The 27577-nt window shown below is 45.2% G+C and overlaps 1 protein-coding gene across 1 annotated transcript in view; it reads left to right on the forward strand.

Annotated features, from left to right (window-relative positions):
- LOC138367295 (antifreeze protein Maxi-like) overlaps positions 1 to 27577 on the forward strand; it is a 35744-nt gene that overhangs the window by 6688 nt on the left and 1479 nt on the right. The window contains exons 2-5 of the mRNA XM_069328717.1: positions 15986 to 16072; positions 17872 to 18417; positions 25203 to 25235; positions 25415 to 25714. Coding sequence (XP_069184818.1) covers positions 15986 to 16072; positions 17872 to 18417; positions 25203 to 25235; positions 25415 to 25714 — 966 coding nt within the window. The remainder of the gene's footprint in view (positions 1 to 15985; positions 16073 to 17871; positions 18418 to 25202; positions 25236 to 25414; positions 25715 to 27577) is intronic.

Genomic DNA, 27577 nt, shown 5'->3' on the forward strand with positions numbered 1-27577 from the left:
TTGATATCACGCCAAACATTTCTCCTGAAGCCCACATCAAAAGAATAACATCAGCGGCGTATGCGAGGCTGGCTAACATCAGAACTGCCCTCAGAAACGTGTGTAAGGAATCTTTCAGAACCTTGTATACCAAACATGTAAGGCCAATTCTGGAGTATGCGGCCCCAGCATGGAGACCGTACCTTGTCAAGCACAAGACGAAGCTGGAAAAGGTTCAGTTATGCCACTGGGCTAATCCCAGAACTAAGAAGCATGTGTTATAAAGAAAGGCTGCGTGAACTGCACCTCACGTCGCTGGAAGACAGAAGAGTAAGGGGAGACATCATCACTACATACACAATTATCAGGGGAATTTACAGTGGACAAGGATGGATTATTTAACACGGGTGGTACACGCATAAGGGGACACAGGTGGAAGCTGAGTACCCAAATGAGCCACAGAGACATTAGAAAGCACTTTTTCAGCGTCAGAGTAGTTAGTAAATGGAATGCACTAGGAAGTGATGTGGTGGAGGCTGACTCCATACACAGTTTCAAATGTATACATGATAGAGCTCGAGAAGTTCAGGAACCTGTACACCAGAAGATTGACGGTTGAGAGGCGGGACCAAAGAGCCAAAGCTTAACTCTGGCAAGCACAACTAGGTGAGAACACACACACACACACACACACACACACACACACACACACACACATACACACACACACACACACACACACACAGTCTCCGGCTGGTTTAACAAGGAATATACCGCGGCTGATGGACACTAAGCGAAGCACGATAGTCTGGTGGATCACGGTGCGGCCTCCATTACCCACCCCCAACACCCCAAATTATATATATTACCCCGCGATATAACATCCACTCTAGGGTCCTCCCCTCGTCCCTAATCCCTGACGGACCCCTGCAACACCCCTAAAAATACATATAAATATGTATATGAAGAAAGCATTCGTTTCCAAGATGTTTCCTGATGTTTTTTAAGGACGAGGCGCGATTTTATCTTAATATACGAAAATTATGGTTATTTGGTAATGCGAGAAATTAGAGGGAGGTGAGGAGTCGTGGGTGGTGGTGGTATCTGTACCTGGGTGGTGGTGGTGGTATCTGTACCTGGGTGGTGGTGGTGGTGGTATCTGTACCTGGGTGGTGGTGGTGGTGGTATCTGTACCTGGGTGGTGGTGGTGGTATCTGTACCTGGGTGGTGGTGCTGGTATCTGTACCGGGGTGGTGGTGCTGGTATCTGTACGTGGGTGGTGGTGGTGGTATCTGTACCTGGGTGGTGGTGGTGGTATCTGTTCGTGGGTGGTGGTGGTGGTATCTGTACGTGGGTGGTGGTGGTGGTATCTGTACCGGGGTGGTGGTGGTGGTATCTGTACGTGGGTGGTGGTGGTGGTGGTATCTGTACCAGGGTGGTGGTGGTGGTATCTGTACGTGGGTGGTGGTGGTGGTATCTGTACCTGGGTGGTGGTGGTGGTATCTGTACCGGGGTGGTGGTGGTGATATCTGTACCTGGGTGGTGGTGGTGGTGGTATCTGTACGTGGGTGGTGGTGGTGGTATCTGTACCTGGGTGGTGGTGGTGGTATCTGTTCGTGGGTGGTGGTGGTGGTATCTGTTCGTGGGTGGTGGTGGTGGTATCTGTACCTGGGTGGTGGTGGTGGTATCTGTACCGGGGTGGTGGTGCTGGTATCTGTACGTGGGTGGTGGTGGTGGTATCTGTACCTGGGTGGTGGTGGTGGTGGTATCTGTACCGGGGTGGTGGTGGTGATATCTGTACCTGGGTGGTGGTGGTGGTGGTATCTGTACGTGGGTGGTGGTGGTGGTATCTGTACGTGGGTGGTGGTGGTGGTATATGTACGTGGGTGGTGGTGGTGGTATCTATACGTGGGTGGTGGTGGTGGTATCTGTACCTGGGTGGTGGTGGTGGTGGTATCTGTACGTGGGTGGTGGTGGTGGTATCTGTACGTGGGTGGTGGTGGTGGTATCTATACGTGGGTGGTGGTGGTGGTATCTATACGTGGGTGGTGGTGGTGGTATCTGTACGTGGGTGGTGGTGCTGGTATCTGTACGTGGGTGGTGGTGATGGTATCTATACGTGGGTGGTGGTGGTGGTATCTGCAAAGATGTTTATGAGGATGCACGTATTAAAAAGAGGATGCGCTTGGGAAGAATTACACGTCTGGTACTGAGGTGTAGAGACCGGTGGAGCTCGACCAGTACACTCTCAACTAGCACGTCTCATTTGCCACGTTCTGGCCCCCAACGGACGAAGTACAATAAACACTGTGAAAAGTAACGGCTCACAAGAATCCACGTTTTCTATGCATGGGTTGGTTAGGTTGGGTGGGTTGCTGGGGTTCGTACGTTCTGGTTCACCCCGGCCTCTGGAATAGTACATCACATTTTGACGTAGAAATTCCCTACGGCTAAAAACTGACGTACAGCGGCTCGCGAAATTGATGTTATGTCCCGTTTTCTATGAGTGTGTAAGGCAGCCCATCCTCCTGTTGTGGTAACAGGAGGATGTACCTGTAGTACATCTGTAGGATGTACATGTACGTTACCTGTAGTAACGTTGAGGACCAGAGTATATATAAGTTTCATTATTCGTTTTAAACTTTGTGTAAATTTTCTCAGATGTACTCATCTAATTCTATTTCAAAATATACACACTCGTAATAGAGAACACCAGCAAGTACTGGCAAGTTGGCAGGTAGCGGAGTGAAGAAGTGAGTATATAGGCAAGAGATTATATAAGCTGGAGTAGTGAATATATAGGCTGGAGTAGTGAGCATATAGGCTGGAGTAGTGAGTATATAGGCTGGAGTAGTGAGCATATAGGCTGGAGTAGTGAGTATATAGGCTGGAGATTAAACACGGAGCTAGTGAGTGAATTACAAGCTAGTGAATGATGAGTTAGAGCAAATAAGTGAATTGGCTAGTGAGTGAAGTAAACGAGCCAGTGAGTGAGTGAGTGAACGAGCTAGAGTGAATGAAGCCCCGCTCTCCCGCCCCCCCCCCCCTCTCGCGCTCTCTCTCGTCTTTTGTGTTCAACCACCTGGCATTGTTTCGTCTCATCTGAAACATTTTGCTTTAGAATGCACTGTCCCAACAGGCGAAACAAAAGAATGGTTGTCGGATAATAATGAACTCTTTTACATGCCATTTTTATAGCGCTCTCTGCCTCCCTTTATGTGCCACGGTATCCAAAGTGGGGAAGGGTCACGATAAAACATGGAGAGAGAGAGAGAGAGAGAGAGAGAGAGAGAGAGAGAGAGAGAGAGAGAGAGAGAGAGAGAGAGAGAGAGAGAGAGAGAGAGAGAGAGAGAGAGAGATGAAGTAAGTCTTACGGCAGGAAAGGGAACGACATCTTCCTGCCCTCAACGGAAGGCGGGAATATGTGGTGGTGGTGCATGTTGTCAGTCGTGGGAGAACATGATACAATGATCAGAAGAGAAGTGGAATATAAGGAAAGTGAAACCGTGAAGCATAACATGAGAGGGTCCTGTGGCACAGTGGTCTGAGCAGTTGGGTCACACCTCAAACCTCCCGCAATTCAAGTGGCAGGCAGGACAAGAGCGTTTGGGTAACGTTTCCTTTCATCTGATGCTCTGTTCACCTAGTAGTAAAGAGGTACTCAGTAGTTAACTACCCACAACCAATTAGGCAACTGTTGTGCGTTGAGGAAAGGTCAGTAGTTGTTCTAGGGATACCTCGATAAACCTAATGGTTTTCATGCCCACAACCATGAAGCACAACTTTTATGTGAGTCAGACCATGAAACCCAGACTAAGTCCATTCCCTCCAGCGGCCGACCCAAAATGCGGATTCATCAACTTTAACATGCTGTTCATTCAAAATGGGAATTTTCTCATATATAAATTAATATTATTATATGCAGGCATATTGTGCATAGTTAGGCATTAGTTAGGTTAGATTAGATTAGGTATTTAGGCTTCTGTTGGTGATTATTAGCATTTGTAGTACGTGAATGAAGCATTTACAGCATTGTAGTTCGAACAAAATTCGTCAGTGAAGCACTTGTTCCGAAAGTGTTCGAATGGCATCCGTTATGAGTCGTGTGTAAACAGTTTCTCATTATAAACAGCGGGTTTGGCGGGTGCATGGAATAGACGTTGGTCTTTGTTTATGAGGACGGGCTGATGAAACACCACGAAATGCAGTCAATCCATCGATTTCACATAGGATAATATTTTTTGGAGTGTCTGGCCACTACTTGCGGCTCCGGCTTGGACACAAATACCACCGGACATAAACAACAAGTGTTAATGCTAACAAAAACAATGTAAATGAATGAGGTATGTTGAGGTCACACCTTGATGGTCCATCATGGCCTTGAGTGGCCATTGATTGATGTATTTGTGAACAGTGCGGTAAGGACTGAGTAAATACCAATGTTGCATCACTATAGAACGATTGATGATAAGAGAAATATATGAATTTTGCGCTAAATAAACATCTATAATTCTCTCTCTATATTTCTATGTATTTGTATGAGGTATTTGCGTGCACATTTTGAATACTATTAATCCATACAGGTAGCAATTTTGTTACACCGAGAAAGTGAACCGTAATATGTCCATAGTACATATTTATGTGTAGGATCTAAGTACTAGTTGGTCAGCGCGGGGGAGGGGGAGGATAGCTTGTGCTATTTCGTCACACATGTGGTTTGATATCTTAATGAACTTATTTTAATCTGTTTAAACACAGGAGCTGTAGTTATCCACCTGTTTAACCTATGGTTCAACGGGTACAGGTAGATCAAGGGAGAGAGAGAGAGAGAGAAAGAGAGAGAAAGAGAGAGAGAGAGAGAGAGAGAGAGAGAGAGAGAGAGAGAGAGAGAGAGAGAGAGAGAGAGAGAGAGACAGAGAGACAGAGAGAGACAGAGAGAGAGAGAGAGAGAGAGAAAGTTGGAGGAGGAAAAGGGAAAGAAGGCAGGGGGCATAATTAAAAGGATAAAGAAGATAAAGAAGTTGTATAAAGGGAAAAGAGATACAAATTAGAAGAAGAAGAGGAGAGAGTGTGAAAAGATGATTAATAAAGGATATGGAAGACGATAAAGAAAGAGGAGGAGGAGGAGCAGCAGGAGGATACACGAGAGGCAGGATAAAGTAAAGGGAGGAGGAAGAAGGATGCAGGAAGGAAGACGATAAAAGAAGATATGAAGAGGAGGAATATAAAGGAGAAAAAAATAAAAATTAGAAATACAATGACATTCCTCTCGCAATATTTTTGACCCATATACATTTCTGACCCCATAAACACTTCTTACAAACATCTTTGACCCCATGAGCATTTCTAACTCCATAAACACTTCTTATAAACATTTTTGACCCCCATGAGCATTTCTGACCCCAAAAACACTTCTTACAAACATCTTTGACCCCCATGAGCATTTCTGACCCCATAAACTCTTTACAAATATTCCATAAAAAAACATAAAATATAGTTACAGATATTCCTGATCCTATAAACACGTGTTGTAAACATATTTGACCCCATAAACGCTCCTGACAAACATTTATGAACATATAAATACTTCTGGTCCAAAATTTCTGACCCAAATACACTTCTTAAACATTTCTGACCCTAAATACTTCCAACAAACGTTTCTGACCCATATACACTCAACTCACGAGACACAATAATTGGTTTCATAAATAGGTATTTTTGTAATTTGAGTAAGACTTAACCTTTGCCAAAATAACATTTATAATAAACAATAATAATTTTGTAAGTCACTACATACAAAAATAATGCAAATGATCAAAGTATTGTATTTATTATTACATAATAATTTCGCTTTTGTCAGATGCAATAAGTATAACCAAATATGTGGATAAGAAATATGATATATACCCCGAGAGGTATACCAAGTTTCTCGGTGGATATACGCTGAAAGTTTACTTTAGTTCTAGATATTGTTAAGGATTCTTGTGGTTGGTCAGTAAGCACATGTGGCGGCCTTAGTAACCCTCAGGAGGGTGTTAGGCATTAAGCCCGTCATAATACCAAAGGAACAAGCAATGTAAAACTTTTATGCAGACTTTACCGTTGCTATAGTGATAAAATATAATTACATATAGCATGTCACCGAAACATAATTGCTTAAATGAGAATCGCGTCATTATTAAATAATTTTGCGATGCTATGTAGTTATATTATTTGAGAGATGAAGGAAGTCGATCATACAGTATGTGCCTTACATGAGGAACTGGATCCTATAGTGCAGGTTCCAACTGCACGATGCTATAGACGCTCGGACTATAGGCGACAAGCTCATCCTGGAGCCTAGGCTGACTCTCTTTTGTTTTGCAGCGCGGGCTTGGGGGGTATTCATGAGCAGATATAGAAGTGATTCAATACCACATGTAATATTCACAGCTCCTCAGCGTGACTACCTAGATCCACCTTTTCCCACTTCTATCGCGGCTTTTCGAATATCATCGCTCCAGTCCGGCGTGACGTTATGTGCCGTATGAGAGTGTAAACGTTTCGCAAATAACGAAGCTTAGGAGTAATATATGTATTTTTTCTCCTAGTGTTCTTAAAAACAATAGCAGCTTTAAAAGTAAGGCATTGATCCTCTCAACGTTCCCCTTCCCTCTCCCTTCCCTCTTACCACTCTCCTTTTACAACACAAACTTTAAATCAAGCGAAGAGTCAATGCCACGAAACGATAATTATTGCAGTTGGTCCGATGACCAGTTATTTCTCGTTTATTGTAAGCCACTTTATCAGTGTAGTGTTCCACTCTACACACCGTCCTAGTTTATCCTAGCGCCAGCACGCTCGACCACCACTACCACAAATAATTTCATTTACCCAAAACTCGTCAGTTGAATTGAATTACTGAAAGAGCATCTTGGTTGCCGTATTCCCTTCACGCTCGCTCTCTCTCTCTCTCTCTCTCTCTCTCTCTCTCTCTCTCTCTCTCTCTCTCTCTCTCTCTCTCTCTCTCTCACTCTCTCTCCCTCTCTCTCTCTCTCTCTCTCTCTCTCTCTCTCTCTCTCTCTCTCTCTCTCTCTCTCTCTCTCTCACTCTCTCTCCCTCTCTCTCTCTCTCTCTCTCTCTCTCTCTCTCTCTCTCTCTCTCTCTCTCTCTCTCTCTCTCTCTCTCTCTCTCTCTCTCTCTCTCTCTCTCTCACTCTCTCTCCCTCTCTCTCTCTCTCTCTCTCTCTCTCTCTCTCTCTCTCTCTCTCTCTCTCTCTCTCTCTCTCTCTCTCTCTCACTCTCTCTCCCTCTCTCTCTCTCTCTCTCTCTCTCTCTCTCTCTCTCTCTCTCTCTCTCTCTCTCTCTCTCTCTCTCTCTCTCTCTCTCTCTCTCTCTCTCTCTCTCACTCTCTCTCACTCTCTCTCCCTCTCTCTCTCTCTCTCTCTCTCTCTCTCTGTCTCTCTCTCTCTCTCTCTCTCTCTCTCTCTCTCACTCTCTCTCCATCTCTCTCTCTCTCTCTCTCTCTCTCTCTCTCTCTCTCTCTCTCTCTCTCTCTCTCTCTCTCTCTCTCTCTCTCTCTCTCAAATCTTCACCCTATTATATATTCATTTTCCTCATTTTCTCTCTCTCACTATCTCTATGTTATCTTTACTCCACTCTTTCCCTTTTTTACCTCCTCCCTTCCCCCCTCCGTTCCGCAAGGAAGACTGCCCTATCACTATTCCTTTATTCCGGGTGGCAGCAGCTTTGTGGGTGGGGGTGGATGAGGGGAGGGGAGGGGATAGGGGAGACTGGATGGGGGAAGGGGAGGGGAGACTGGATGGGGGAAGGGGAGGGGAGACAGAGAATGCCCCCTCCCGACCTTGCATATGTTTCTGTCAAGGGATTTCTATAGCGAGTGTCACCGCCTGTCTATGCCTCAGACAGGAGTGCCATTGTTCGTATTCTTTTTTTTCTGAAATATCTACGTAATTACTGACAGTTGCGTATTTATTCTTCTCTCTCTCTCTCTCTCTCTCTCTCTCTCTCTCTCTCTCTCTCTCTCTCTCTCTCTCTCTCTCTCTCTCTCTCTCTCTCTCTCTTTCATTTACTGGTATTAAGAACTCAACTGCATCTAACTTAAAGGTATTTGTGGAGGGCAGTTTACTTGTATTATTGTACCTAGTGACAACTCCTGAGACTGATGGATGCCTACTATTATTATTACATTAAATCACAATACCTTACACTACACAATATCACCATACAATATAAAACTATCTTGATTAGAATCACAACTAGACTTGGAGTTTTGAGGGCACCAACCGGTACCCAACACTCAAACTTTAACTCATCACGATGGTGCAGTGATGAATGGGTGTTTCTGAGGGGTCCTGTGAAGCCTCCTCAATTACCCCCATTCTCCTAGTATTTAATTATTATTATTATTATTATTATTATTATTATTATTATTATTATTATTATTATTATATCTACAACTTTTTTCCGGTTACATTAATGTGCGAACCTGCCTTAGTAAATTAGATATGCACAAAGAGGCGGATCTAACTCTGAGAAATCACTGTTAGACAAAGCTCGGTTTGGTGAGCACTTAGGCAGGTAAACATTTTAGATAAGCAGAGCTAAGGAAGTACAGTTAAACAAGCACTATTTAGGTAAGCACTGCTTAGTAGGCACGATTAGGTTAATACTGCTAGGTATTCACAATTAGGTTAGGCTACGTGAAGTTTACCTTAGGTTAGTCAACGGTACGCTTACCTTAGGTTAGTCTATGTTAAGTTTATCTTAGGTCAGGCTACGTTAAATTTACCTTAGGTTAGACTACGTTAAGTTTACCTTAGGTTAGGCTACGTAAAGTTAATCTCAGGAAAGGTTAGGTTAGACTATTTTAGGGTAAGTTAGGTTAGGTTAGACTATTTTAGGGTAAGTTAGGTTAGGTTAGTCTTAGGTTAGGCTAGATTAGGTGTAGTTAGAATTGGTTAGACTAGGCTACGTTAGGCTTGGCTAGTGGAGCCAACAGCGGGTCTTTGAAATTTGTCTACATTTCGATGATGATGATGATGAAGATTAAGCCACCCAAGAGGTGGCACGGGCATGAATAGCCCGTAAGTGGTACAATTTGTTTTTTCTCAGTATTCTGAGTTTGCATTTAACCATCAAGCTGTTATCGTGGGGGAGGATACTGCTTCACAGTCTTTATGAGGGTGTCCAGCTGCTGGAACACCTTTGTTGACCAGGAGAGTGGCTGTGTTGATGGCTTCAGGGTGGCCACTGCATGATTCAGGAACTCTTAAAGCTCTTCTAAGGTCACTGGTTGCTTCCACATTCCAGAAGATAGTGAAGTAATGGCTTTTCTGTGACAGTTTGGCAGAAGATGCACTCTCTCTGTCGGGGTTTACCAATCTCCCAGTTGCATCTGTAACCTAGACGTAGTCTATATAACCTAACTGCTATATCCCTGTGGATTCCTTTTGGGATATTTAACCTTTCTAATTTGGTTGCCTGCAGATACCATGTTGCAGATGGCGAACCTTCAGCTATTCTCTGGTTCAGGTAGGCTTTGTTGAGATGTGAGAGTTTTTTGGTGATGATGTTTTTTATGTTCTCTAGGCTGGGTTGAATTGTTTTATGTATCACTGGATGACGAGTTGCCAATTTAGCAATTTCATCAGCTTTTTCATTTAATGGGATTCCAATATGGGATGGGATCCAGTTTAAAGTTATGTCGAGTCCTTTGCCTTTAGCGACTGCTCCAAGATACAAAATGGTGGTAATTATTTCCACATTATCTTTCCATTGTTTTTGTCCTAGTATTTGAAGTGCAGCTTTTGAGTCTGTGTGTATGATTGCATTTTGAGTGTTTTGTGCAATCACATATGCGAATGCCTGTTGTATGGCAAACAGCTCGGCTTGGGTTGATGATACTAGTCCTCCCAGTCTCCAATATGCCTGTACGCTGGCCGTGCAAAGAGCAGCGCCAGCACTCTCATATTCTAGTGTCCACCGATCCGTCTGTGAAGATGTGGGTGGCTCCTGCTACTACTATGCTATACATTTGCTCTTCTATTATGCGCCTTAGGATTGTCGGATCATAGGCAGCCTTTTTCATTGGGAGACTTTCTATTACTATTTTGAAAGTAGGCTCTTCCCACGGCGCGGAAGGAGTGTAATTTGGGTGTGGATGATCACCCTCTCTATCAAGAATCATGTTTTTTAAATGTAGTCTGTTTAGGACTTTTCCTGCTCTTGCAACCCAAGAGTTTCCATTGTTTTGGCCTAGTCCAACCACCAAGGCCTGCCGTACTGGGATTGGATCAGAAGAAATAATTATCTTACTGACAATTGTAGCTGTCCTTTGTGATATTCTTTCTTGTAGAGAGGGCAAACCCGTCTCCAGTCTAAGAGTTTCAAGCCTGGTCCACATGGGGGCTCCCAGTGCTGCTCTCATAGCATTGTTTTGGGAAACTTCAAGCTTTTTCCACTGCTGGTGTGATAGATTTGTGAGTGCAGGTGCGGCATAATCGATCACTGATCTGGCTGCCTGTACATAGTATGTGCGAAGGACTTGCAGATTGGCTCCTCCAGAAAGGGAGGTTAGCGACCTGAGAATTGCCGTGCGGGCCGCAGTTCGCTCTTCTCAAGTAAGTGACCTCAGCATTAAAATTCATGTGTGTGTCCAGGATGATTCCTAGATACTGATAGGTGTCGACCCATTCAATTGGTTGACCCTGTACTGTGAGTTGGATGTTGGGCTTCGCTATTTTTATGGGCATGGCCTTTGACCTTGAGGGGTTGAGTTTGATCCCAATCTGTTTTGCCTCTTTACTGATGCAGTCTAAGCATTTGGGTGCAAGGCGCGGTCTACATTTCGATCTTAATAAGAATTACCGATATTTTCTCCACGTCATTTCGCTCTTTATCCAACACACTCAAATATCTAATTACTCGAGTTAAAAACAAACAGGTTTAAGTGTGTGGTTGAATGGCATTCATGTTTGTCAATGGTAATGTAGTAACGAGATGACTTGCCTCAATGAGACAATCCGAAGTAGCCGTGATGAGGATTCGAACCTATGCGCTGGGTATTCCCAGGCACATGCCCCAGACGATCAGAGGGGTCTCAGGGGAGACTTGTCACAGTTGTGGTATTTATATATACAGAATAATGACTTCGCGTCCCTGCCGACACTCAGACCCAGATCTCACCACACTTCACCGGATAATGACATCCTACCGAAGTCTCGCCGCCCACCAAGAGTACCGCAGTTTTACACAACGCCTTACCCAATCTTTGATTGGCCTATCCCCTTACCCTTACCCTTATGTTTGATTGCCTCCCATGCTCCTTCGACCTCATCACCTCACCCCCATACTCCTTTGATGTTTTGACATGTGTATTTAACCCAGAATTGTATCTCATGTATTCATCCTTTTCCTGATGACGTTCCAAAGAGAAACGAAACGTTGCAGCAAATATATCTTTCATTTATTACCAGACTTTCTTTACCATGACATTTAGTAACTCGAAAATTGTTAGAAGCATAGAAAGCTTCTATGTAAGATCAACAACACTAGCAATGCGGTCACATTTAACCAATATATATATATATATATATATATATATATATATATATATATATATATATATATATATATATATGTCGTACCTAGTAGCCAGAACTCACTTTTCAGCCTACTAAGCAAGGCCCGATTTGCTTAATAAGCCGAGTTTTCCGGAATTAATATATTTTCTCTATTTTTTTTCTTATGAAATGATAAAGCTACCCATTTCATTACGTATGAGGTCACTTTTTTTTATTGGAGTTAAAATTAACGTAGATATATGACCGAACCTAACCAACCCTACCTAACCTAACCTAACCTATCTTTATAGGTTAGGTTAGGTTAGGTAGCCGAAAAAGTTAGGTTAGGTTAGGTTAGGTAGGTTAGGTAGTCGAAACACAATTAATTCATGAAAACTTGGCTTATTAGGCAAATCGGGCCTTGCATAGTAGGCTGAGAAGTGCGTTCTGGCTACTAGGTACGACATATATATATATATATATATATATATATATATATATATATATATATATATATATATATATATATATATATATATATATATATATATATTTGATGGTTACAAGATATACATGGGTTGATACAAAAATAATAATGCAAAAAGGTGCTTAAAGGTTATGGATCTCTTGAAAAACACACATATATATATATATATATATATATATATATATATATATATATATATATATATAATATATATATATATATATATATATATAATATATATATATATATATATATATCGTACCTAGTAGCCAGAACGCACTTCTCAGCCTACTATGCAAGGCCCGATTTGCCTAATAAACCAAGTTTTCATGAATTAATGTTTTTTCGACTACATAACCTACCTAACCTAACCTAACCTAACTTTTTCGGCTACCTAACCTAACCTAACCTAAAAAGATAGGTTAGGTTAGGTAGGGTTGGTTAGGTTTGGTCATATATCTCCGTTAATTTTAACTCCAAAGAAAAAAAATTGACCTCATACATAATGAAATGGGTAGCTTTATCATTTCATAAGAAAAAAATTAGAGAAAATATATTAATTCAGGAAAACTTGGCTTATTAGGCAAATCGAGCCTTGCATAGTAGGCTGAGAAGTGCGTTCTGGCTACTAGGTACGACATATATATATATATATATATATATATATATATATATATATATATATATATATATATATATATATATATATATATATATATATATAATATTTCCAACACTCCTGGCCAGTACCATACATATCCTTAAGACACTGGAGCCAATGCCTCGATTAAGTCGAGAATTATAGAGCAAATGAGAAATTCAGATTGCCATAAAGCCTCACGCTGGCCAGAAACGTGTTGGCAAGTACCCCGAGTAATTGAAACCAAATGCATAGTTCATGCTCTTACAAGTGGCTAGTCTACCAACAATTGAAACCGAAGTTATAATTACACATCGACACGAGAACACATAAATGAAAGATCAATAAGAGATACAGATCAAGAGAGAGATAGAAAACAATAAAGATTATAAGAAATAAATGACCACAGATGTGGAGACCCAAGGCACAGATACTCTTATATCTTGCTTAGGAGGAGTAATAATGAATATAAACCAGTAAGCCAATTATAACTATGTAGTTCTTTAATGCTTAACTCAACTAAAAATAGTTCAATACTATTCAAAATGCCGATACGAGAGCACAAGGACACGAGGATTATCGGCGTAACCGGAGCCCAAGTCACCGAGCAGAGTACCTAGTGACAACTGTCGAGAAGGAACGGCTTGAGAAGAACAGTTTGCCAGCATCCTGAAAACCAGATAGGTCATTCAACTGAAAGAAGCTAGATTGCCAGGCCCCTGCCATGGCAGGAGGTAGGGGCGAGGAGGGAGCCCCGGCCCACAGTCTGCATCAGCACCCTCGTCAGGTACCAGCCACATTTCTCACAGGTAAGAGCTTCCCACCCCCTGCCTGAGTCGGACTTGCAATTAGCCATGCTTACTTTATCACTCCCCATGTAAAAAAACATATATCAACCGTTGTCTCTTCGGGGGTCGGGCAACGTAACAATTAGGCCATCATCGTTATATCATTACTGTCCCCTAATTACTGGAGTAAAAACGTTTTATGTGGTAGCGGCGTTCGCTTACGTTCAATGGTTGTCAGGCAGGCAACGTTTAGCGAGTCTTGTGACGTAGGACGCCAGCAGGAAGCAATGTTTATTTTCTCTCGCGTTTTTGCGTGGTTCTTGTTGATGGAGCGGGAGGAGTAGAGAGAGATGGTCCTAGCAGGGGGTTGATGCAGTGGAGGGTCATAGCAGGGGGTTAATGCAGGGAAGGATTCTAGCAGGGGAGGGTTCATGTAGAGAGTTTGATGCAAGGGAGGGTCCAAGAAGGGGGTGATGTTGGGGAGGGTCCAAGCAGGGGAGTGTCCTAGTAGGGGAGGGTCCTGGCAGGAAAGGATCCTTGCAAGAGGTTGATGCAGGAGAGGGTCCAAGCAGCAGAAGGTTCTAGCAGAGGGTGATGAAGTGAGGCGTCCTATAGGGAATGAAACAGGAGAGGTTCCTGGCAGGGGATGATGAAGGGGAAAGGTGCTGGCAAGGGATGGTCCTTGTAAGGAGGGGGGGTGATTTTTGCAATGGTGGTGGTGTCTGTGATCATGGCAGTGGTGGTGGTGATGATGGTGGTGGTTGCGCTACTGATGCAAGCGATGGAGATAGTAATGATTATGGTTACTGTTGGTGTCAGTCGTGGTGGTGACTTTAATTGAGGCTGATGCCTATGATAGCGCATGGTAGTGATGATATCAAGGGAAGTGGGAGCACATCAATTGTGATGATGATCGTACTGATGGTGGTAATGACGGCGAGAGGTAAGGCTGGTGATTCTCCAACAACGGCCACCACCACCACCACACCAGCAGCGGAACTAGACCCACAGACCCGAACAGCAGCGATTACCATCATCATGCGTGTGTGGGGTAACGATGAGTATAATTTTGAGGATTATGTTGCAAGGATATGCAAATTTGTCGTGTGAGCTCCGCAGGCGCCCCCACTCAGATAGGGTGGGTTGGGGCCATCATTACTGGTCACCCGCGTGGCTGACCACTGCTTTACCGCACTCTTCACAGCCACTAATTAGTTGTAACGAGTCGGGTGTCAGAGATGGTAGTTAGGGTGCTGGTAAAGGCAACAGAGGTGTTGTAATGACTCTAGCAGGGACTTGTTATCGTGTGGCAAGACGTTATCCTTTGCGTTAGTTACCCCTGGCTCGTTACCCCCCCCCCCCAGCCCCTTTACCCCTCCCATATCTCCCCCCCCCCCCCCCCACCCCTGTGAAAGTACGCCCTTGGGTCTGGCCTCTGGTGCTGGGGTGCCGAGGTTCACGCTCCGCTTGTGTTCTGCTGTGGTATATCTTGTATCTGTTTTCTTTTGTAGTATGCCCTCTCCTTACCTGTTTTCTTTTGTAGTATGCCCTCTCCTTACCTGTTTTCTTTTGTAGTATGCCCTCTCCTTACCTGTTTTCTTTTATAGTATGCCCTCTCATTACCTGTTTTCTTTTGTACTATGCCCTCTCTTTACCTATTTTCTTTTGCAGTATGCCCTCTCCTTACCTGTTTTCTTTTGTAGTATGCCCCCTCATTACCTGTTTTCTTTGGTAGTATGCCCTCTCCTTACCTATTTTCTTTTATAGTATGCCCTGCTTACCTGTTTTCTTTGGTAGTATGCCCTCTCCTTACCTATTTTCTTTTATAGTATGCCCTGCTTACCTGTTTTCTTTTGTAGTATGCCCCTCTCTATGCCTCTTGTCTGTTTTGTATGTGCATGTTTGTGTTTTTCGTTCCGGTTAATCCATTTTCCAACTTTCTATTACTGGCATCGTTTTCAGTTTAGTTTAGCTTCCACTTTGTGTTGTGATATTTTGTGAAAGCATTTGGCCGCCATATTGGAGCCCGAAGCTTACAGCTCCGGGAGTGTTTGAAACAGGTCTTCCCTGGAGGATATGGATTCAAAAATGTCATACTATCTAATAGATGAATTGTTTAATTTAATATTTCTGCAACACACGCTTAACAAAGAGAGGGAGGGAGGGGGGGGGGGAGGAGGGGGATCACTTCTAAAGATTTTACAAATAGGAAAAGATGTTTATATAGAATTTATACAATGAAATGGCTTGAATATACTAACGATAACAACGCCAGGCGAAAGATGCTATTATTGATGATCAAATAAATGGGGGGGGGGAGGGGGAGTGAAGGAATCGATCACTGAACACTTAAAAAAGTGGTTCTTAGATTATAATTACTTTTACCGTCAATAACTGTACCACGAAGCCATGTTTTGATTGTACAAAATCAACAGTAAAAATCTCGCCAATTGTAGCTAGCTTGTGCATTTATTTGCCGTTTTTTTTTTTATAAATAACAATAATAACATTTTATGATTTTCTTTCAGCTGTTCTGTATCTAGCTATATCTGTTGTGCATCAACATATAAAGAAAGCCAAGTTACTGACATTCACAGCATCGCTCCTTGTGCCAGGTAAGTTCACTACGGGCTCACCATAGCACCTGCTACTTGCCCCGCTCCTGTGCCAGGTAAGCTACGGGCTCACCATAGCCCGTGCTACTTGAAACTTGTTCTGAGAAGCTGAATACTCAACAACAACAACAACATACTGACATTTTGTTCTGTCAAACCTTCTACCCAATAGAGCTGATGATGATGATGATGATTTCGAGAGTGGCGAAGGGGTTCTGGAGACATATTGGGCACTCCACCGGGGGGCTGTAGTCGTAAAATGTTTGCGAACCCTTGCTCTTGCAAATTTTTGGCCTTGGGCACATGTATAGGCCTTCGCTACAGTTTAATGAGCCTAAATTGATAGGTACGTGTTTGACGGTCAGGCAGCAACAACAGGGTACGTGTGTGACGGTCAGGCAGCAACAACAGGGTACGTGTGTGACGGTCAGGCAGCAACAACAGGGTACGTGTTTGACGGTCAGGCAGCAACAACAGGGTACGTGTGTGACGGTCAGGCAGCAACAACAGGGTACGTGTGTGACGGTCAGGCAGCAACAACAGGGTACGTGTGTGACGGTCAGGCAGCAACAACAGGGTACGTGTGTGACGGTCAGGCAGCAACAACAGGGTACGTGTGTGACGGTCAGGCAGCAACAACAGGGTACGTGTGTGACGGTCAGCCAGCAACAGCAGGGTACGTGTGTGACGGATAACCGGTTTCCTGATATGTTTGTTAGCTTTATTGAGACAGCTCGTAACAGCTGTTTAACTCCCTGGTACCTATTTACTGCTAGGTGAACAGCGGCATCAGGGTGAAAGAAACTCTGTCCATTTGTTTCCGTCTCCGCCGGGGATCGAACCCGAACCCTTAGGACTACGAATCCCGAGCACTGTCCAATCAGCCGTCACGCCAAGCCGTCTGGTGTGCAGACGGTGGTGTGGTGGTGGTGGTGGTGTGGTGGTGTGGCGGTGGTGTAGTGGTGTGGTGGCGGTGGTGTGGTGGTGTGATGGCGGTGGTATGGTGGTAGAGTGGAGGCGGTACTGTGGTGGTGGTGGGGGGCAGGGGGCGTGCGTGGCGACACCCTCCTCTGCCCAGTAATTACTGAGGTGGATACTAGCTTTGCCCTAAGTCCTTGCTCAAGATACTGCTACACTGCTTGACTGTGGTTCATGAACTGCTGCAGCTGCTACTGTTGCTTCTGCAGCAGCTGCTCCTGTTGCAGCTGCTACTGTTGCTTCTGCTGCAGCTGCTTCTGTTGCAGCTGCTACTGTTGCTTCTGCTGCAGCTGCTTCTGTTGCAGCTGCTACTGTTGCTTCTGCTGCAGCTGCTACTGTTGCTGCAGCTGCTACTGTTGCTTCTGCTGCAGCTGCTTCTGTTGCAGCTGCTACTGTTGCTTCTGCTGCAGCTGCTTCTGTTGCAGCTGCTACTGTTGCTTCTGCTGCAGCTGCTACTGTTGCTTCTGCTGCTGCTGCTACTGCTGCAGCTGCTACTGTTGCTTCTGCTGCAGCTGCTACTGTTGCTTCTGCTGCAGCTGCTTCTGTTACAGCTGCTACTGTTGCTTCTGTTGCAGCTGCTACTGTTGCTGCTGCTGCTGCTGCAGCTGCTACTGTTGCTTCTGCAGCAGCTGCTACTGTTGCTTCTGCAGCAGCTGCTACTGTTGCTTCTGCTGCAGCTGCTACTGTTGCTTCTGCAGCAGCTGCTACTGTTGCTTCTGCAGCAGCTGCTACTGTTGCTTCTGCTGCAGCTGCTACTGCTGCTTCTGCAGCAGCTGCTACTGTTGCTTCTGCTGCAGCTGCTACTGTTGCTTCTGCTGCAGCTGCTACTGTTGCTTCTGCTGCAGCTGCTACTGTTGCTGCTGCTGCAGCTGCTACTGTTGCTTCTGCTGCAGCTGCTACCGTTGGTTCTGCAGCAGCTGCTACTGTTGCTTCTGCTGCAGCTGCAGCTGCTACTGTTGCTTCTGCTGCAGCTGCTACCGTTGGTTCTGCAGCAGCTGCTACTGTTGCTTCTGCTGCAGCTGCTACCGTTGGTTCTGCAGCAGCTGCTACTGTTGCTTCTGCTGCAGCTGCTACCGGTTGTTCTGCAGCAGCTGCTACTGTTGCTTCTGCTGCAGCTGCTACTGTTGCTGCTGCTGCAGCTGCTACTGTTGCTTCTGCTGCAGCTGCTACCGTTGGTTCTGCAGCAGCTGCTACTGTTGCTTCTGCTGCTGCTTTTGCTGCAGCTGCTACTGTTGCTTCTGCTGCTGCTTTTGCTGCAGCTGCTACTGTTGCTTCTGCTGCAGCTGCTACTGTTGCTTCTGCTGCAGCTGCTACTGTTGCTTCTGCTGCAGCTGCTACCGTTGGTTCTGCAGCAGCTGCTACCGTTGGTTCTGCAGCAGCTGCTACTGTTGCTTCTGCTGCAGCTGCTACTGTTGCTTCTGCTGCAGCTGCTACTGTTGCTTCTGCTGCAGCTGCTACTGTTGCTTCTGCAGCAGCTGCTACTGTTGCTTCTGCTGCAGCTGCTACTGTTGCTTCTGCTGCAGCTGCTACTGTTGCTTCTGCTGCAGCTGCTACTGTTGCTTCTGCTGCAGCTGCTACTGTTGCTTCTGCAGCAGCTGCTACTGTTGCTTCTGCAGCAGCTGCTACTGTTGCTTCTGCTGCAGCTGCTACTGTTGCTTCTGCTGCAGCTGCTACTGTTGCTTCTGCTGCAGCTGCTACTGTTGCTTCTGCTGCAGCTGTTACTGTTGCTTCTGCTGCAGCTGTTACTGTTGCTTCTGCTGCAGCTGCTACTGTTGCTTCTGCTGCAGCTGCTACTGTTGCTTCTGCTGCAGCTGCTACTGTTGCTTCTGCTGCAGCTGCTACTGTTGCTTCTGCTGCAGCTGCTACTGTTGCTTCTGCTGCAGCTGCTACTGTTGCTTCTGCTGCAGCTGTTACTGTTGCTTCTGCTGCAGCTGCTACTGTTGCTTCTGCTGCAGCTGTTACTGTTGCTTCTGCTGCAGCTGTTACTGTTGCTTCTGCTGCAGCTGCTACTGTTGCTTCTGCTGCAGCTGCTACTGTTGCTTCTGCTGCAGCTGCTACTGTTGCTTCTGCTGCAGCTGCTACTGTTGCTTCTGCTGCAGCTGCTACTGTTGCTTCTGCTGCAGCTGTTACTGTTGCTTCTGCTGCAGCTGCTACTGTTGCTTCTGCTGCAGCTGTTACTGTTGCTTCTGCTGCAGCTGTTACTGTTGCTTCTGCTGCAGCTGCTACTGTTGCTTCTGCTGCAGCTGCTACTGTTGCTTCTGCTGCAGCTGCTACTGTTGCTTCTGCTGCAGCTGTTACTGTTGCTTCTGCTGCAGCTGCTACTGTTGCTTCTGCTGCAGCTGCTACTGCTGCTTCTGCTGCAGCTGCTACTGTTGCTTCTGCTGCAGCTGCTACTGTTGCTTCTGCAGCAGCTGCTACTGTTGCTTCTGCAGCAGCTGCTACTGTTGCTTCTGCTGCAGCTGCTACTGTTGCTTCTGCTGCAGCTGCTACTGTTGCTTCTGCTGCAGCTGTTACTGTTGCTTCTGCTGCAGCTGCTACTGTTGCTTCTGCTGCAGCTGTTACTGTTGCTTCTGCTGCAGCTGTTACTGTTGCTGCAGCTGCTACTGTTGCTTCTGCTGCAGCTGCTACTGTTGCTTCTGCTGCAGCTGCTACTGTTGCTTCTGCTGCAGCTGCTACTGTTGCTTCTGCTGCAGCTGCTACTGCAGCAGCTGCTACTGTTGCTTCTGCTGCAGCTGTTACTTTTGTAGCAAATAAATTGTTTATGTTATAAGAGTTTGTGAAGGCAAAGCCAGTGAACAATTTCACGAGAAAAGTTGTATATAAACCCCAAGATGTGAGTAGACAATATCTGTGGAGGTTGTCTACACATATTGTCTACTCTCACCAATATCTACTCTACACATATTGTCTACTCTCACCAATATCTACTCTACAGATATTGTCTACTCTCACCAATATCTACTCTACACATATTGTCTACTCTCACCAATATCTACTCTACACATATTGTCTACTCTCACCAATATCTACTCTACACATATTGTCTACTCTCACCAATATCTACTCTACACATATTGTCTACTCTCACCAATATCTACTCTACAGATATTGTCTACTCTCACCAATATCTACTCTACACATATTGTCTACTCTCACCAATATCTACTCTACACATATTGTCTACTCTCACCAATATCTACTCTACACATATTGTCTACTCTCACCAATATCTACTCTACACATATTGTCTACTCTCACCAATATCTACTCTACACATATTGTCTACTCTCACCAATATCTACTCTACAGATATTGTCTACTCTCACCAATATCTACTCTACACATATTGTCTACTCTCACCAATATCTACTCTACACATATTGTCTACTCTCACCAATATCTACTCTACACATATTGTCTACTCTCACCAATATCTACTCTACACATATTGTCTACTCTCACCAATATCTACTCTACACATATTGTCTACTCTCACCAATATCTACTCTACACATATTGTCTACTCTCACCAATATCTACTCTACAGATATTGTCTACTCTCACCAATATCTACTCTACACATATTGTCTACTCTCACCAATATCTACTCTACACATATTGTCTACTCTCACCAATATCTACTCTACACATATTGTCTACTCTCACCAATATCTACTCTACACATATTGTCTACTCTCACCAATATCTACTCTACACATATTGTCTACTCTCACCAATATCTACTCTACACATATTGTCTACTCTCACCAATATCTACTCTACACATATTGTCTACTCTCACCAATATCTACTCTACACATATTGTCTACTCTCACCAATATCTACTCTACACATATTGTCTACTCTCACCAATATCTACTCTACACATATTGTCTACTCTCACCAATATCTACTCTACACATATTGTCTACTCTCACCAATATCTACTCTACACATATTGTCTACTCTCACCAATATCTACTCTACACATATTGTCTACTCTCACCAATATCTACTCTACACATATTGTCTACTCTCACCAATATCTACTCTACACATATTGTCTACTCTCACCAATATCTACTCTACACATATTGTCTACTCTCACCAATATCTACTCTACACATATTGTCTACTCTCACCAATATCTACTCTACACATATTGTCTACTCTCACCAATATCTACTCTACACATATTGTCTACTCTCACCAATATCTACTCTACACATATTGTCTACTCTCACCAATATCTACTCTACACATATTGTCTACTCTCACCAATATCTACTCTACACATATTGTCTACTCTCACCAATATCTACTCTACAGATATTGTCTGATACAGACAACCCTGTGGCAACCTGGGCCACACCTGGCCTAAAAATAAAAAATCTTAAGGCCTATTATCAACAATCTTAGGCCTAATGTAGTATATATAAATACTGTACTAGGATGTATGAGAGGTTAAGTTAGAGTGCTTTCTCGGCTTCTCTCTTATATCAGTAGTACACAAGCTGGATTTATTGTTTTGTACACTATTGTTCAATGGGCCGTAGTGTGGACATTACAGTACAGCAGGTGTGGAGCACGTGACCAACACCTTAACCATGTGATGATGATAGAGATTAGAGCCACCCACGAGGTGGCACGGGCATGAATAGCCCGCTAGCTTGACCATAACGCCTACACTTAACTAATACAGGAACAAGGCGGATGAGGCAATTAAGGTGAGGGTGAGAGACATTAGGTTAGTGAGGTGAGGGTGAGAGACATTAGGTTAGTGAGGTGAGGGTGAGAGACATTAGGTTAGTGAGGTGAGGGTGAGAGACATTAGGTTAGTGAGGTGAAGGGTGAGAGACACGAGGTCAATGAGATGCAGGTAAGAGACAAACGGTAAGTGAGATAAAGGTGATATATATGAAGTCAGTGAGATATGAAGTTAATCAGCCTTGTACAATACGTACGGGAGACCAGCACTGGAATATGCAGCGACAATATGCAGAGCTAACACAAATAAAATCAACAGGTCTGCCAACAAGACTTATCACAAAGCAGAGGAAGTTAAAAAGTGAGGAAAGTTGACCTCACAACACTAGGGAAAAAGATGTAGGAGACATGATTAAGACATATGGGATTCTTAAAGAAATAAATGAGTAGACAAACATAAAATGTTGAGAATGAGAAAGGAAAAAGGTAAGTGTATGGGTTGAATATAGACATGCAACCGAGCAAGTGAGATATAATGAAATACTTCTTGAGTGAAAGTAGTGGGATGAGTCAGATGAGCAAATTGTTAAATACAGCTCCTTTAACAGCAGCTACGATCCTTTAACAGCAGCTACGATCCTTTAACAGCAGCTACGATCCTTTAACAGCAGCTACGATCAAAACAGCAAGAGGGTCTAAAGTCATTGCACTAGGAGGTGTAAGAGCCGTTGATAATTTCTGCAAGCACAGCTTGGTGAGTACACACACACACACACACACACACGCTTCTCTGATCACCATTCACTATCACACCACCAATCCTCGTGATCACTAGTACCGTCATCACCATTATACTTTATCACCATCACAGCCACCACCACTAACCTCTACCACCACCTTCATCACCAAACCTCTTCTCCCTCATCACAAGTGTGACCACGATCTTGTCATGACCACCATTAATGTCCCTCTCCTCCCCACCACCACTATCTCCCCACCCCTGCCACCACTCTCCTCCCCACCTCTGCCACCACTCTCTCCCACCCCTGCCACCACTCTCTCCCCACCTCTGCCACCACTCTCTCCCCACCCCTGCCACCATTCTCTCCCCACCCCTGCCACCACTCTCTCACCACCCCTGCCACCACTATCTCCCCACCCCTGCCACCACTCTCTCCCCACCCCTGCCACCACTCTCTTCCCCACCCCTGCCACCACTATCTCCCCACCCCTGCCACCACTCTCTCCCCACCCCTGCCACCACTCTCTCCCCACCCCTGCCAACACTCTCTCCCCACCCCTGCCACCACTATCTCCCCCACCCCTGCCACCACTCTCTCCCCACCCCTGCCACCACTCTCTCCCCACCCCTGCCACCACTCTCTCCCCACCCCTGCCACCACTCTCTCCCCCACCCCTGCCACCACTCTTTCCCCACCCCTGCCACCACTCTCTCCACACCCCTGCCACCACTATCTGCCCACCCCTGCCACCACTCTCTCCCCGCCCCTGCCACCACTCTCCTCCCCACCCGTGCCACCACTCTCCTCCCCACCCGTGCCACCACTCTCCTCCCCACCCGTGCCACCACTCTCCTCCCCACATCCACTCTCCTCCCCACATCCACCACCACTCCCCTCCCCACATCCACCACCACTCTCCTCCCCACATCCACCACCACTCCCCTCACCAGGACACCACCACTCCCCTCACCACATCCACCACCACTCCCCTCACCACATCCACCACCACTCCCCTCACCACATCCACCACCACTCTCCTCCCCACATCCACCACCACTCTCCTCCCCACATCCACCACCACTTCCCTCCCCACATCCACCACCACTCCCCTCACCACCACCACCACTCCCCTCACCACACCCACCACCACTCCCCTCACCACACCCACCACCACTCCCCTCACCACATCCACCACCACTCCCCTCACCACATCCACCACCACTCTCCTCCCCACATCCACCACCACTCTCCTCCCCACATCCACCACCACTCTCCTCCCCACATCCACCACCACTCCCCTCCCCACACCCACCACCACTCCCCTCACCACACCCACCACCACTCCCCTCACCACATCCACCACCACTCCCCTCACCACACCCACCACCACTCCCCTCACCACACCCACCACCACTCCCCTCACCACATCCACCACCACTCTCCTCCCCACATCCACCACTACTCCCCTCACCAGGACACCACCACTCCCCTCACCACACCCACCACCACTCCCCTCACCACACCCACCACCACTCCCCTCACCACCACCACCACTCCCCTCACCACACCCACCACCACTCCCCTCACCACCACCACCACTCCCCTCACCACACCCACCACCACTCCCCTCACCAGGACACCAGCAGCAGCAGGCCAGCAAGCAGCCCATGACGCCCCTTACTGAGGAAGGGAAGGCATAAAAGGTAGCAGTGTTGGGTGGGGCGGTGCTTGGTGCGGCCAGCGGGGCGGTAGGTCGGGCAGGGTATATGATCTTAACCCATTTGCAGCTCGTATATAAAGCGGGGGCGATGCTAAAGCCCGTGGAAGCTAATGCCATGGTATTAAGCGCGTCCGAGGCCAGCCTATACCACCACGCAGCTCGCTATAAAGTCAAAGAGTTCGGGGCGTAATTACAACAGTGCTGACAAATGAAACGTCTTAAACGTGGTCGCGGAACGCCTCTCCGAGCCGTGAAGGCAAGGGATCCGACTCCACTTGCGCGAGACTCTAGCCTCCTGCTGTAGGGTTCTGCTCCTAGTTGCTACTATTATTTATTTATCCTCTTCTCCCTGGCAGGGGTGTGATGTGCAGTAATAGATTCAAGATTTACGCCTCCCCACATCACCATTATTTTACACACTCGGGTTTTATACTTTTTAATCCTAATATTTTGATTGTAGAGAAGCCAAGCACCGGCACACATCTTATATATTAACCATAAACATTGTCTTGAACTTAGACTCACAAAAACCCAATTTCTCCATCTTAACTTTTGACCGAAGATATTATCTTCGACTTTTCCTGTAGAAAGACAAAAACTATTTATGAGAGGTAATGTAAAGTATTGTCAGGGATTATGTGCTGACTTTAGTGAACTGTTGCCCGCCGCCCAGTTACATGTCAAAGCTGATACTTGACACATTTTTCACCGTATCCATTATCCTTCACTGGCTTATCATATCATCTCGTTAATGCTGGATGATTATTCTAATTGGCAACTACTGCACGATTGTTATACCAGTTGCCAGTCAGTGGATTATTTCAGCGATTATACGGTATTTGAATTATTATACTAGTTGTCAGTTCGCGAAACTGTACTATATAATTAATACTAGCATCAACGGGTGAATTATTGCACTTACTATTATTGAGTCTCCGTGTTATTTAATTTGTTTCTTAACGTTTAAAATAATTCTTTACAGGCCACGACTTGGCAAGACAAGGCAAGTTAATCTGTAAGTCAGCGGGAATCGTGTTCACTGCTCTTACATTACAATAAAATATTTGCTCTATATAGATACTTTTCATTATGGCTGATCAGATGCTTCGGCAAATAGAACCACAAGATAATTTCAACTGATACAGAAAGAACAAATAAAATATATTCTATTTTGGGGATATTTTGTATATTCAGTAGATACTCAAGCAGTAGATACTCAAGCAGTTGATACTCAAGCAGTAGATACTCAAGCAGTAGATACTCAAGCAGTAGATACTCAAGCAGTAGATACTCAAGCAGTAGATACTCAAGCAGTTGATACTCAAGCAGTAGATACTCAAGCAGTAGATACTCAAGCAGTTGATACTCAAGCAGTTGATACTCAAGCAGTTGATACTCAAGCAGTTGATACTCAAGCAGTTGATACTCAAGCAGTTGATACTCAAGCAGTTGATACTCAAGCAAAGATATTCAGTATAGAGAGTTGGGAGTGTGGTTGGTGGAGTTAGGCTTAGATGGAGCCGGTGGCTGAGCGGACAGAACACTGGACGCGTGATCCTGTGGTCCCGGGTTCGATCCCGGGCGCCGGCGAGAAACAATGGGCAGAGTTTCTTTCACCCTGATGCTCCTGTTACCTAGCAGTAAATAAGTACCTGGGAGCTAGTCAGCTGTCACGGGCTGCTTCCTGGGGGTGGAGGCCTGGTCGAGGACCGGGCCGCGGGGACACTAAGCCCCAAAATCATCTCAAGATAACTTCATGATAGGTCTATATCTCTAGCAGTTTGTACTAGCTGCCGACGTAGTCTGGAACTAGTCGCATTTGTGTCACCAAAACTAATAGTGATTAAAACTACTAGTGTACTCTCCATTATTATAAGACCAACCACTTGGGCTGGACGGTAGAGCGACGGTCTCGCTTTATGCAGGTCAGCGTTCAATCCCCTACCGTCCAAGTGGTTTGGGCACCGTCCCAAGTCCTTATCCTCACCCCCTTCCAAGTGCAATATAGTCGTAATGGCTTGGCATTTTCTCTTGATACATCCCTTCCCTTTTTCATTATTATGTAAAAACACGAGAAAACATTCAAGAATTTAGAATTAACTCAAACACTAATAATCAAGAAATGTCTTCAAAAATGATGTATTACCAAAAATGTCAGCCATCCTGTGTGCTCTCCGTATATAGAGGACAGCACGTGACTCTAGTCTTTCACCTGCAACCCATTAGATGGGTGTCTATGGTAGGCAAATAAAAAAATCACATCGAAAGGCGAGTTTATTGGGCAGCGTCACTCATCCTGTGAGTGACGCTGCCCAATACGTCAACCGTCACTGACCCTGTGAGTGACGCTGCCCAATACGTCAACCGTCACTGATCCTGTGAGTGACGCTGCCCAATACGTCAACCGTCACTGATCCTGTGAGTGACGCTGCCCAATACGTCATCCGTCACTCATCCTGTGAGTGACCATACAGCATATACAACAACCGCCCAATAGGAGGAAAACCGCTGGGTTGTTCATCCTGTCACTTACACCCAGACGCAACTGGGTTGTTTATCCTGTAACTTGTACTTAGACACAACTAGGACTTACTTAACTGTCTCATGTGAATGCCGTCAGACAAGAACATTACCATAACCCGCAAGCTTATATCAATTATCTTTCCGGGTCACATGGATGAATCTTTTAAGAATAATACATATTTGATAAATAGTATTTTCCCGTATGTAACTAGTTCACCGCTAATGAAAATTTCTATGCATAAAGAAACTGGAAAAATTATGTGAATGAGAAATCATTCAGCCGCCGCTCACTGGATGGATATGGGAGCTATAATACGCTAATTATACTAGCACTAAACAAGGTACCAAGGTTAGAGGTATCTGGGTGTTATAAACATTGACAGTACCAAGATTAGAGGTATCTGAGTGTTATAAACATTGACAGTACCAAGATTAGAGGTATCTGAGTGTTAAAAACATTGACAGTACCAAGATTAGAGGTATCTGAATGTTAAATAAGATAACAAAAGACACAATCTAAAAAGTAGAAGTTGGAAGCCAACCCTAATAAGATTTCGTCTTTCCCCTCCTTTCCCACTTTCTCGTTTTCTTCACTCCCTTCTTCCTCTCTTCCTCTTCTTCCCCTCTTATTCTTCTCCCCTCTTCCTCCTCGCCTTTGAACTTCCTCCCCTTTCCTGTCCTCCCCCTTGTTGCCTCCTTTTTTCGGTACATCGTCTACATTATAGGAAGGACTTGAGCGCTCGTCAAGTTGTAAAGCGTGTGCTCCTCTTCCAAGCACCAGCTGCTCTCTTCTAAGTTCTAATACTTATTCTCTTGTCAGCTTTCACGAGTGAA

This window comes from Procambarus clarkii, chromosome 21 (genome assembly GCF_040958095.1).
Source record: "Procambarus clarkii isolate CNS0578487 chromosome 21, FALCON_Pclarkii_2.0, whole genome shotgun sequence".
Taxonomy (NCBI): domain Eukaryota; kingdom Metazoa; phylum Arthropoda; class Malacostraca; order Decapoda; family Cambaridae; genus Procambarus; species Procambarus clarkii.